The sequence below is a fragment of the Cotesia glomerata genome, linkage group LG5 (assembly GCF_020080835.1).
Source record: "Cotesia glomerata isolate CgM1 linkage group LG5, MPM_Cglom_v2.3, whole genome shotgun sequence".
Lineage (NCBI taxonomy): Eukaryota > Metazoa > Arthropoda > Insecta > Hymenoptera > Braconidae > Cotesia > Cotesia glomerata.
Genome location: NC_058162.1, coordinates 12,055,286 through 12,068,997, shown reverse-complemented (window position 1 = coordinate 12,068,997; position 13,712 = coordinate 12,055,286). Strand labels below are relative to the sequence as shown.

At 28.3% G+C, this 13,712-nt stretch overlaps 1 protein-coding gene across 3 annotated transcripts; it reads right to left on the bottom strand.

Moving 5' to 3' along the window:
* Positions 1–6,204: 6,204 nt before the first annotated feature.
* LOC123265424 (protein PFC0760c-like) lies at positions 6,205–10,067 on the bottom strand. 3 transcript variants are annotated; one of them, XM_044729164.1, is made up of 4 exons: positions 9,869–10,067; positions 9,455–9,784; positions 8,963–9,118; positions 6,205–8,819 (listed from the first exon to the last, which is right to left on the bottom strand). In XM_044729164.1, the coding sequence occupies exon 4, from the start codon at positions 8,162–8,164 to the stop codon at positions 6,797–6,799; it is 1,368 nt and encodes a 455-aa protein (XP_044585099.1). In that variant the 5' UTR covers positions 8,165–8,819; positions 8,963–9,118; positions 9,455–9,784; positions 9,869–10,067; the 3' UTR covers positions 6,205–6,796. The 3 variants fall into 2 exon arrangements, with proteins under 3 accessions (XP_044585099.1, XP_044585098.1, XP_044585100.1); XM_044729163.1 differs by having other exon boundaries at positions 9,455–10,067.
* Between the last annotated feature and the right edge of the window lie 3,645 nt (positions 10,068–13,712).

The window sequence follows — 13,712 nt, the reverse complement described above, 5'->3', positions numbered from 1 at the left end:
AATTTCTAAGGTGTAGCTCCTATATGCTCCAAATTTAGTAAGAATCTGCTATATGTGAGGTATCAATGATCTAAGAGCGGATTTTATAACCTATTCCCAATATGGATTTCAGGGTGGGTGTTCCCTGTTGAAAATCTCCAATAAGATCCCATCAAAAGCGACAAAAGCCACTTAGAAACCAATAAAATTTATGGGTTTCTAAGTGGCTTTTGTCGCTTTTGATGGGATCCTATTGGAAATTTAAAACAGGGTTAACAATGAAAATTTTAAATTTCCAAGCTATAGGGCCTTCATGCTCTAAATTTGGTAGGAATCTTCTATATGTGATGTAGAAATAATTAATGAACGAATTTTACTATATCCGACCCTAAAAAAGATTGTGGGGGCGTTCACAATGAAAAATTCCCGTTTGTAATACATAGCTCTTATATACTACAAATTTGGTAGGAACCTTCTATATGTGACAGAGAAATAATCTACGAGCGGATTTTACGAGAAACCACCCCCAACAAGGACTGCGGGGATGGGTGTTAACAATAAAAAATCTTAAGTTCCAAAACATAGCTTCTAAAAGGTGTAAATTTGGTAGGAATCTTTTATTTGTCATGAGGAGATCATCTCAAAACGGATTTCAAAAAATTCTACTTCCGATAGGGATTGCGGGGGTGGATGTTAAAATCTAAAATTTTAATTTCCAAACTGTAATTTCTACAGACTCCAAATTTAGTAGGAATTTTCGTGTATAATGTCAAGTTCAGCTGAGAATGGAATTTATTGAATTCTAACCCCAAAAGGGATTGCGGGGGCGTGAACAATGTAAATCTCTCATTTTCAAACAATAGTTTCTATGGATTCAAAGTTTTGTTGGAACCGTTTATTTAAAATGTAGAAATCATCTCAAATAGGATCTTACAAAATTCCTCCCCAACATAAAAGTGCGGGAATAATAATTGTAAAAAAATTTACATTCTTCAAATACTGTTCCTACAGATATAAAATTTGATAGAATCATACTCTCTAAACATGAATTAGTAAAAATTCCCTTAAATAAGTGAATATTCACTTATTTAAGTGAATTTTCACTATTTCATGTTTAGAGAGTACACAGAAAAAAAAATTTCTTGACTGGAGAATAAAATTCTTGGCTCAAGTAAATTTCCGGGTGCCCGAAGGAAGACCGAAGTTATCTTGGCCGAAGTAAAAATTTTTCTTGAAATTCTATTCTTGGTGGAAGTAATTTTTCTTAATTCAAATTATCATAAATACTTGATACAATCAATTTTTATATTGGATCAAGATTTTTAGATACTTCAGGGAAGCAGCGCCACCTACTTCAGCTGAAAAAAAAATTTTCTCACCTTGAGAAAATTTTTCTCTTGAATATTTGATACCCATTTTAGATTATTTTAGCACGCAATTATACATATTGAATGAAAGAAAATAGTTCAATATTATTTGATCTTCCCATTTGACATGTTTGTCAATAAAAATATTAATGAAAATTTATTATCGAGATATTTAATTTTTTGGAGCAAGAGAAAAATTTTCTCAAGACAAGAAAATTTACTTCTGTCAAGAACTTAATTTTTTGGAGCAAGAGAAAAATTTTCTCAAAACAAGAAAATGTTCTTGATTCAAATAAATTGTCTTGGATCAAGATACGTATTTCTTGAAGCAAGAGAATTAATTTTGTTGCCATGAGAATGTTATAGTGATTGCACATTGAAAGTTACAATGAGTATTAGCTAGAATAATCACATAGATAAAAGGTACAGGCCAATCCGATGGAATTTGGAATCTGTGCAAGTCAAAACAATACTCGAATTTAATTTCAAGTCTAGATCTAAAAATACAATTCTATTAAATTCTAAATACAATGCTAAGTGCCCAGCGGAGCGGGCGGGTAACAGCTAGTAAGTCTATATATGATCAGATCTGAGTTATCTAGGTCTATATATGATTATATATAATCTATATATAATTAGATCTGATAAGACCTGAGTTACCTAGGGCTATATATGATTATATATAAATCTATATATAATTAGATCTGATTAGACCTGAGTTATCTAGGGCTATATATGGTTATATCTGATCAGATCTAATTGATATAGGACCATGTATATAATTAAACGTAAAGCTATGTACATAATTATATCTAATCAAATGTAAATTATAAATTTACATTTATTAATATATAATAATATATAATTAGATGCAGCATTTTTTAATAATTAGTTAATTATATATAATAAATATTTTGTTGAGTGAATTTATTTCACTTGCAATGTCATATGATATGAAGATGGCTTATAAACAAAAATCATCTTGATATAGTATATTACACTATTAGGGCAAAAAGTTTGAGATTTCTGCACTGCGCGCCATGATGCCCGATGCGTAGCCGAGGGCATCACGGCGCGCAGTTCAGAGCTCTCTAACTTCTGCCCGTGTAGTGTATACTATTTTTCTTTATAGCCGGTCGAAAGTACGTAAAATATTTCATGTACTGCATCGAAAAAAAATTGATGCCTGCCCCCGACATTTGCGGCACGAGCGAAGCGAGTGCTGCTGGTCGGGGGGGGGGGGGGGGCGGGCATCACATCAAAAAATATTCATGTAAAATCAAATAAAAAATAATTAACAAACATTTTTTTTGAAAAATTTTTAGATTAAATAAAATTGAAATTTCTTTAATTCAACAAACATAATGAAGATTATTCTTGATTAAAAATAGAAAAAACGAGCATATTATCTGAAAATTAACAATTATTAATAAAAATCAAATTAAATAGTTGTTACTGCGTACATTTTTCTAAATAATTCATTAATTAAATAATGTTGATCCATTTTACATACGTCACTGTTAAACTGAATCTTAGTACAGTACAACCTGGTTATAAGTTACATCGGATGATCTACTCACTCTTACGACAGTTATATTTTTATCTATATCTCTATCTATATATGAAATATTTCATGTAAGTAGAAGAAAGAAAGAAATATAACCAAGTTGTATTATACCATCAATCGTAAATGATCAGCGTAAACAAAACATAGTTAGTAACAAATGACTAATATCAGTCGCGGTAACGAAAGCATTTTATGCTCCCGCTGTTATAGAGAGCGAATGTGTAGCTTTACCAATGCACGTATCTTTAACTTTCTGCATCGAAATAGGTGCAAAAGATGCGTACTTTCGACCGAGGTATAAAGAAAAATAAATATAAAACTGCATCAGAGCAGAATAGAACAGACTCCAATCCGTTTTACCCAAGAGCTCGTTTTTTAGTTGAGAAATTATGAACTCAAGAACATAATAAAAAATTAGATCGGTCTTTTTATCTTGTTTTAGAATTAAATAGTACTGAAATAATATAATATTACTAACAATATAATAGACGTACAAGTTTTCGACTTATTGGAAAGTATATTTTTTCTCCCATTTGTTTATATTTATCAATTTTCTTATATTTCATCTGGTAACGTAATATTGCAACTTATTAAAACTCCAGCGCCTAATCGAAACTCACTAAAATTTGGGAGTGTTCAGACAATCTTGGCATATACACTCATACCCGACTAGAAATTGTAGTGAAGAATGCCGAAGAATTAGTGAGGGGCAAGTTTGGCTTGCCTAACTTAGGCAAGCCTAATTTGCGCCTTCTTAAACCCACGTTAGGCAAAACGAAGATTGGCGTGCCAAATTTGCATGTAATTTGGGACGTCTATGGCAAGCTGAACTTCGGCGAACCTTTGGAATGCCTGACTAGCTGGAAGTAACGATAACCAAAGATTTGCCGAAGTTTGGCTTGCCATAAATGTCCCTACCCGGGAAAAAATGAATTTGCCTAATCATATATAGTTATATATAATCACTTATATATAATTAGACCTGAAAATTGGCCAGATCTAATCATACATAATCATATATAATTAGATATAATTATATATAATTATTTCTATAAAAATAAAAAAAATTTACCGTGAGCGGGGATCGAACCGGGGACCTGACGATTTGAAGACTAACACACTACCCGATGGCTTACAAGACTTACTGGAATAGTAAAGTTTGAAATACCTACAACTAATGAGAATCGAATATATAATCGATTTTTATAAGTTAAATTAATTAATACAGTTCCATTATTTCATCCAGAAAAAACTATAGTTTAAAAGATTATTAATCATTGGAGTAGCAGACTCTGAGATGAAAACAGAGAACGTTTTATAGTAATCACAAAATGCATATATAGTTATATATGATTCATATATAATTATATATGATTTCCGTATAGTTACACTGATATTGATAGAAGGATTTGTTTATATTTAATGAGCTTTATTAACTGTTAATAAGTGATTTTTTAACATCATGGGATTTAATATATATTTATTACCAGTTAATAAATTATTTATTAAATACGATTTATTAAATGTTAATAAATATTTGTTAACAATTAACAAATATTTATTAAATGTTAATAAATATTTGTTAACAGTTAACAAATACTTATTAAATGTTAATAAATATTTGTTAACAGTTAACAAATATTTATTTAAAATCAAAAGCAAAAATAGCAATTTTCTTTTGACATTTTTTATAACCCGACAACTAGGATACATAACTGTAACACATGATAATAATTCAAATCACTAAATAAATTAACGTTTAGAATATTTAAAAATTTAAAAGATAATTATGAGCTGTGATAGAATTCGGTATGTTACAATAAACGTTATTATAATGTAATATAATTAATGAAAATAATTTATAAAGATGATTTTTGTTTATGAGCAATCTTCATATCATATATTGCAAGTGAAACAAATTCACTCAACAAAATATTTATTAAATATAATTATTGAAAAATGCTGCATCTAATTATATATTAATAAATGTAAATTTATAATTTACATTTGATTAGATATAATCATATATAGATTTATATATAATCATATATAGCTCTAGATAACTCAGGTCTAATCAGATCTAAACATATATAGATTTATATATAATCATATATAGCCCTAGATAACTCAGGTCTAATCAAATCTAATTATATATAGATTTATATATAATCATATATAGCCTTAGGTAACTCAGGTCTAATCAGATCTAATTATATATAGATTATATATTATCCTATATAGACCTAGATAACTCAGATCTGATCATATACCCGAGTCGAAATTTAAAGCCGACATTGCTCCCCCTAGTTCAGAATAGAACTCGCTTAAGGCCCAGTAGACCGGAATAGAGCCCATGTAGAGCCCAGTAGTCCGACTAGCACCTACATTGGACCCTGAGGTCCTACTGCTCATCGAGAGAACCGATTTAGGACCGCTAAGTCCGACGATATTAAAAATAAATATTTCTTATCAATTCTACACTGATAGAAAGATTTGCTTTTGTTTAATAAGCTTTATTAACTGTTAATAAAGCTTATTAAACATCATAGGATTTAATAAATATTTATTAACAGTTAATAAATTATTTATTAGATACAATTTATTAAATGTTAATAAATATTTTTTAAAGTTAACAAATATTTATTAACAGTTAATAAGTAATTTATTAAGTACAATTTATTAACTGTTAAGAATTACTCATTGATTGTTAATGAATATTTGTTAACTGTTAACAAATATTTATTTAAAATCAAAAGAAAATACAGCAATTTTTTTTTCGACACTTCTTATAATCTTATAGCTGGAATACTTGATAATAATTCAATTCATTAAAAAAATTAACGCTTTTAATACTTAAAAATATAAAAAATAATGATGAGCTGTGATAGAATTTGGTATTTTACAATTAACGTTATTATTTTGTAATATAATTACTGGAAATAATTGAGAAAGATGATTTTTGTTTATAAGTAATCTTCATATCATATGACATTGCAAGCAAAACAAATTCACTCAACAAAATATTTATTAACTGTTAATAAATATTTGCTAACTATTAAAAAATACTTTTTAACTTTTAATAAATGTACTTTCCTCTCAAATAAATATATTAATTGAATGCTAAAAGATATTTATTAAAATTTAATGAATTAAATGATTGTCTTCAAATAAATTAAATTATTAGTAGTTAATAAATCCTTCTATTAGTGTAGTTAAAAAAATTATTGGTTGATAATATAATAGTTTACTATTGTAATAATAATAATTACAATAAAAAAAAAGATATAATTATTATAAATGAGTTAAAAATTGTGTTTTATTTTTTTTTAAACAATTATATAGCCAATCACATAAATTCTAGAATCAATAGTTCATTAGCAATTATTTATGTCGATTACGTACATTTTTGTATTTTATATAAAAAAAAAACGATCTTTTTCCAGCAAAAATATTGATTATTCCACATAAATATTTTTTTACTCTCGTTCTTTAGTATTTATAGGAACTGCAATATAATTTTGAGCTTGAATTTTTATCTAAAAACATGGCGTAATCAGTGATTCAACTGCAATAGCTTTGATATTATCAGTATCCCTGCATGTAAGTAAAAATGATCTACTGTCATATACAAAGTGATCGCCATTTGCAACGAATACATCAGTAGGTACAATTTCTTTAACAATTGCAAAATGATATTTATTGCAAAGACAAACATTTTGGCGACAAAGACACTGTGACCATTGTATGAAACAATAAATAAATGCAAATTGGAGTCTGTTATTTTCAACATACTGAGCCACTGATGAGATTGTTTGCAAATTGTTATTATACATTTCAGATACATACAACTTATTGTTTTTCATAAGTCTTAAGTATTGTTTTATTATACATTATTTATTAAGAGTCCACTTTGGTGCATTGCCAGGACTATAATTAATGGTATATCATCATGCTCAAGATATTTATAATTGCCAACGGTGTAACAGTGATCAGATATTTGATCTACAATTTTTACTTGATTTTTTTTATTATAACAAAAATCTTTTACTTTTTCATTTCGTGAAAGATCAATAAGTCTTATCATGGTTAAGACTTGACTTTGCGATCTTGCTAGTTGAGTATCGATGTGCCAAGTACTATGAAATAGTTTCAATATTTGGCCATTTAAATCTTCGGACTCATAGCAAGTATGAGCCCACAAAGGTCCTAAGTTTTTGACTGAGTCAGGTAAGTGTACTAATAGGTGAATGTTTATGGAGCAATATCGTAATCCATATAATTGTTGAAACTCACGTACAAAACTATTCAAAAAATCACGAGCTACTGCAATCATCTCATCAGTAACAATATCGCAACTTAAAATGTATAAGCCTATAATTAGTTTTACAAAATTTTGAAAGTAATCAAGTTGCATGATTCCTTCAAATAGTGGAATCGCATAATAAAAACAAAATACTTTTAATTCCGATGCCTTCCAATGTTTTAAATCAGTTATTGTTCGTGGCAAACGATGTATAAACTTAGGTGGCCTAATACCTATTAATCGATTGTCGATTTGATTTATAACACCACGCAATGAAAAAACATTATCACTATACGTAGCATCAAATAGTAAACTTAGAATTTTTTTAATCACTCCACCATCTGAACAGTGCATTCGGTCAATAGCTGTACCACGTATAAAATCTGGCATAATTAAACATAGAGCAGAATTTCCTTTAACTCCCATGACTGGTTCATCTGGTGTTGCGAGGTTACCGTGTGTCACTGTTTGTTGAGATGTCCTTAATTGTACTTGAGGCTCATGAGGATAAACGTGGACAGTACCACCTGCATCTGTACGCAATGATTGACCTTTTGATAAGCAAGAGGTACAACCAAAATCAGCATTATAAAGCATAAAGTTGAAGCAATCACTCTTGGCAGGCTGATCACAAACACCCATCAGAACGACACCTCTTACAACAATTACATTGTTGTCAGGAAGATAAATTTGCACTCCTTCAGTTATACTGTGTAACTCTTCTCGGAATCTATAAATAAAGTTGTTCATATATGGTTTTTTATCATCAAACCAATAACCTAACAACAAAGTATTCTCTCGTTTTTTACGTTCGTTGAAAGGTAGCTCATTGATAGTGAGATAAAAAGGCCATAAACTTATGTGAGACGATTTGTATACTGGTATACCATCAGTATACCAACTAAATGATATATTATTAGGATTCGATAAAAACCATTGTTGCTCCATTCCTTATACAGTTCTCCATCATAAACATCAGAGATAGTACCAGGAACAAGATTTGGTCTTCTCAATCGCCATTGAAGCTTTTCATAAAAATCATGTCTTCTAAACATTTCTTTTAGCTGAGTTGTAATTGGTAACTGGACGAAGTAAGAGTTTTTTTTTTTGTACACAAGATGGACATTCCTCATTTTTATTGACAAGTTCTCGGGTGCAAAATTTACAATAATAATGTTTTATTATTTCAGTTTCATCAAGTTGAAAATATTTTTTAAATTTATGTAAGCTATTTTTTTTTAAACCGTGTGGTATACAATGCAATTCTATCGCTTTTATAACATCTTCAACACAAGCCATAGATAAATTGTGGCATAACAAAATAAGAGATAAAATAACGAGCATACTATCTCCAACAGTTAATGGAGCGCCATCAAACAAAGGTTGATTTTGGTTAATATTATTGTTGTTGTTCTCTTGATTACGGTTGTGCACATATTCTGGATCTTCATTTTCATTTTCATATTCATCATCTTCAACATCATTGTGATCATCATTATTGAAATTCTGTTCGAAAACATCTTCACCTAAATTGTCATCACCATTCAACTCGTTCTCCCTTGGTCTCATGTCTTCAGGTCGAAATAATACTCTATAATTATTGCTGAAAAATAAGTAATTTATAAAATATAAATCAAGAGAGAACTGCAATGTTATAATTAAATGTGCTAATTAAAAATTTGACAGTTTTAAGTTTCTTTAAATAAATTAATTTATAATAGGTAATGAATGAATAATTTTACTAACTCATGATTCATTTCTAGAGCTGGAAATATAACTTCTTCGTTTCTGTTTTGTACAATGTCATCAGCATTATTGAAATTCGGTTCGAAGTTATCGTCATCACCTGAACTGCTGTCATCATGAGATCTATTTTCCCTACGTATCATGCCATCATTATTGCTGAAAAATCAATCATTTATAAAATATAAATCAATAGAGAAGTGCAATATTATAATAAAAATGATACTGAAGTTAGCTGACAGCTGTCAATTTTTTGAATTCTTACAAAAAATCAATTACAATAATAAAATACTTTAAAAAATTTCCATTTACATTTTTTTTTATTTTCACATGTGGAGTTTTTTTATGAAACTTTTTTCATTATAATTTAATTGTTATAAAATAATAAAAAAATTTTTAGTATCTGTCAACTTCAGTGTCATTAATAAAATTTGCTAGATTTCAGTTTTTATGAATAAATTAATTTGTAATAGGTAATGAATTAATTTTACTTACTCATGATTTACTTCTACAGCTGGAAATATAATTTCTTCGTTTCTGTTACATACAATGTGCTCAGCAATTTGATCTTGGTCAACGTCGTTGACACATTCACGTAGACGACGTAACCTATTCCGTAGTTGCCTACTTCCAACATTATCAATAGATTTGTAAGACATTACAAAAAGTATTCGGTATTTTATTTTTCAAACACAATGATTTTTTTTTTATATTCTATATTTTCAAATAATATTTTCACAATATTAAAATAGTTTATTTTACACACTTTTGTTTATCAACACTATAGTTTGTCAACAATATATTGTTGAGCAGTCACTTCACTGTCTAATATTTATAATAAAAAGATTAAATATTACATTTAAATAAAACATTCAATTTCATGAAATAATAATATAAACAACAGTATACCATGACATTTAGAACATAATTATCATAAAAAAAATTTGCTTTAAGGTGCGATTTCACGATGACGCTTGACGCCAGCTTCGAGCGTCGAATTCGATCACACTGTATAATTTCGATCAAAGCGCCATCTAGATAAAGAGCAGTGATAAAGCTGAAAATTCTGAGCTTTATTTAATTGACGCTTACGTACTATTTAATTAAATTAAAAATATTATTTATTGTTTATGAAACATTAAAATAAAAAAAATATAATGGATTTCGATGAGGTAAAATCTATAGCTATTCTTTATTCTAACCTATTGATATCTATAAAAATATTAATAAATATTCCAATATTCATTAAATTATGACACTAAAGTTGACAAATGTTATAAATTTTTTTAGAATTTTATAACAGTGAAATTATTATGAAAAAAATTTAATAAAAAAATACCGCATGTGAAAATTGAAAAAAGTTATTAGCGGAAATTTTTTAAATCATTTTTTTTGTTGTGATTGATTTGTCATAAAAATTATGTGTTGTTGTTGTTGTTGTTGTTATTGTTGATCCAAATAGGTTAGGGTATAACATAGGCTGATAAGTAAACTTTCGATTTTTCTTACTTGTAAAACTAGGGTCGTTTATTTCGTCAAAATGACGCTTGACGCTAAAAGTTTGACGCTGCTTTTTATCTAGATGGCACTCTAATCGAAATTATACAGTGTGATCAAATTTGACGCTCGAAGCTGGCGTCAAGCGTCGTCGTGAAATCGCACCTTTATTGAGAAACTTTGGTTATTTTTTAATAAACTCCAATTTACATGGCTATAGTCAGTTAAAATTATCAAAAATTCTTATTGGATATAAAACTGCGGGAAAATAAAAAATAAAAATGGAGGTGTACGCTAGCAAATCAGATTTTTTAATTCTGCAGAGCGACCTCACTCGGCGTTCTTTAAGAATCGGCCTTCAATTTATTTCTGATTGACGTAGTAGCGGATCACAACTGGTATACCGGTACTATTCCCGGCAGTCCGCCATTTTAAAGACAAATTATTTTTTCTGCCCTCCAGGCGGAAAGTGGCAACTTTCGGCCCGCTGCGCTAAACGAAATTGCCGCTTTCCGCCTCTGTCGGACAGAAAAATAGTATACAAACCTATGGCAGGAAAATGAGAAATATCTCAGACCACATATATGTCGACCTCGGCTTCGCCTCGGGCAACATATATGTGTTCTGAGACATTTCTCATTTTCTTGCCACAGGTGTGTAATATACTATTTTGCTCGACGGGCAGAAAGCGTCAACTTTCGGCCCGCTGCGCTAAACAAAGTTGCCCCTTTCTGCCTTCGTCGAACAAAAAAATAGTATACACTCCACGGGAAGTAAATAATCCCTGATTAAGAAATCTCATTTGGAATGATTCGAAAAGACGCGGGTTTAATCATTTCAAATCATCCCAAATTGTCAGGATGATTTGACTTTCAAGCATAAATTTTACAACGAATCATTTTATATCATATCAAATAATAAAAAAATGTAATATTATTTTATGATTTAAAATGATTTGAAATGATTTCAACTTCCAAATCATTTTGAATAATATTGAATGATAAAATAATATTATAATTTCTAGTTTTCTAGATGATTTAAAATTATTTGAAATGATTTCAACTTCCAAATCATTTTGAATAATATTGAATGATAAAATAATATTGAAAATTCTGGTTCTCAGATGATTTAAAATTATTTGAAATGATTTCAACTTCCAAATCATTTTGAATAATATTGAATGATAAAATAATATTGAAAATTCTGGTTCTTCAGATGATTTAAAATTATTTGAAATGATTTCAACTTCCAAATCATTTTGAATAATATTGAATGATAAAATAATATTGAAAATTCTGGTTCTTCAGATGATTTAAAATTATTTGAAATGATTTCAACTTCCAAATCATTTTGAATAATATTGAATGATAAAATAATATTGAAAATTCTGGTTCTTCAGATGATTTAAAATTATTTGAAATGATTTCAACTTCCAAATCATTTTGAATAATTTTGAATGATAAAATAATATAGAAATTTCTGGTTTTTCAGATGATATAAAATTATTTAGCATAATTTAAACGTTCGAATCATTTTAAATAATATTGAATGATAAAATAATATTGAAAATTCTGGTTCATCAGATGATTTAATATTATTCGAAATGATTTCAACTTCCAAATCATTTTGAATAATATTGAATGATAAAATAATATAGAAATTTCTGGTTCTTCAGATGATATAAAATTATTTAGCATAATTTAAACGTTCGAATCATTTTGAATAATATTGAATGATAAAATAATATTATAATTTCTGGTTTTCCAGAGGATTTAATATTATTTGAAATGATTCCAACTTCCAAATCATCTTAAATAATACTGAATAACATTGAAAGCTCGTTTGGGTAATTTTAAATTTTATAAATTTCTTTTAATATTTTCGATCCCAGAGTGATCATAATCATTTAATTGTTATTAGTTTGATAAATAGAATGGTAATGAAGGTGTCGTTATAGGGATACAAAAGATTGAATTGTCATTGTTACATAGGTATAATCTTATTTTTTATTGAACCTCAAAACTATTGAGTTGTAGACATACATAGTCAGTCATAGAAATCAAAGATAAATTTTCTACTCTAATAAATACCATTTTTGATACTATTTTTTATATCTATAATTGTAAATTTATTTTCCCACTCTTTTATAACAAATATATGTTCAAAAATATCAAATTTTTCTACTGCAGCTACTGTTACCTTTACGTAAACTTGATCATGTCGATTATAAAAGCAATGAATCTTAGCAATTTTATTGTTATCTAAGTAGACTGTTGTGTTGTTTGTTTTATTGCCTTTAGTATAAAGTGTACCATAAAACACTACACTATTATAAATACATCGGGTATAAATTTGTTCCTCTTCTGGTATTACGTTTTTAACATCATTTTGTATTAATAAAACCCCATCGTTGGTTCTGATACAATTTTTTATTTCTTTTTTATCTAATATCGCTTTGCAAAATTGCCAAGTAGTTTCGTTTGAAGCCGTCGAAAGTTGACCTCTGAACATATTGTCCCGTAAACACCGGTTCGCCATTTGATTCATGATCCCTTTAGGACTTGTGACTTTTCTTGTCATATCTCATAGTTCACGGAATAATATGTCCTTCTTGGTACTTTTTTAAGATCCTATATCCTCCTACTACATTATCTCCATTTAAAAGTTTATTTGCAGATTTTGAATCTATATTCTTTTCATTATTCCATGTATCCTTATTTTAATTCTGGTTATTCGTTTTATCGTATTAATTGATAAACTTGAATTGATTCCTACCAAGACCAAATCATTATTCATTTTTATTTCGTGCAGTGCTTTGTGTATAACCGTCTATTTTTGTAACTATTCAAATAGTGCCTATTCTGTCTTAAATATTTTTCTTTTCAGTATCAAATTATTTTTTGAGGTGAAATAATATTTAACTACAACAGATATTTTTTCAAAAATTATCATTATTTACATGGTAGTAATTATTTTAGTCAAAGTAATAATAAAAAAAATAATGACAATATTATTTTTGATGGGTTGAACTTACTCATATGATTCTGCTCGTTTGTATCTCATGATATATTTATTGTTGTTCATTTATTTCAGATTTTTATATGTATTACCTTAAAAATTCACCATACATGTCAACTTTAGGGAAACTCGAAAAAGACATGGAATTTAAAAAATTATATACATACCTGGGAAGGTACATTTCTAATGTAAAAAGGTCAAAAATTGAAAGAAAAATGGAAAAGAACAGCAAGAAAAA

Coding starts and splice junctions, on each gene's coding strand:
- LOC123265424 (XM_044729163.1), bottom strand. CDS start 8,164: ATGGAGCAACAATGGTTTTTATCGAATCCTAATAATATATCATTTAGT.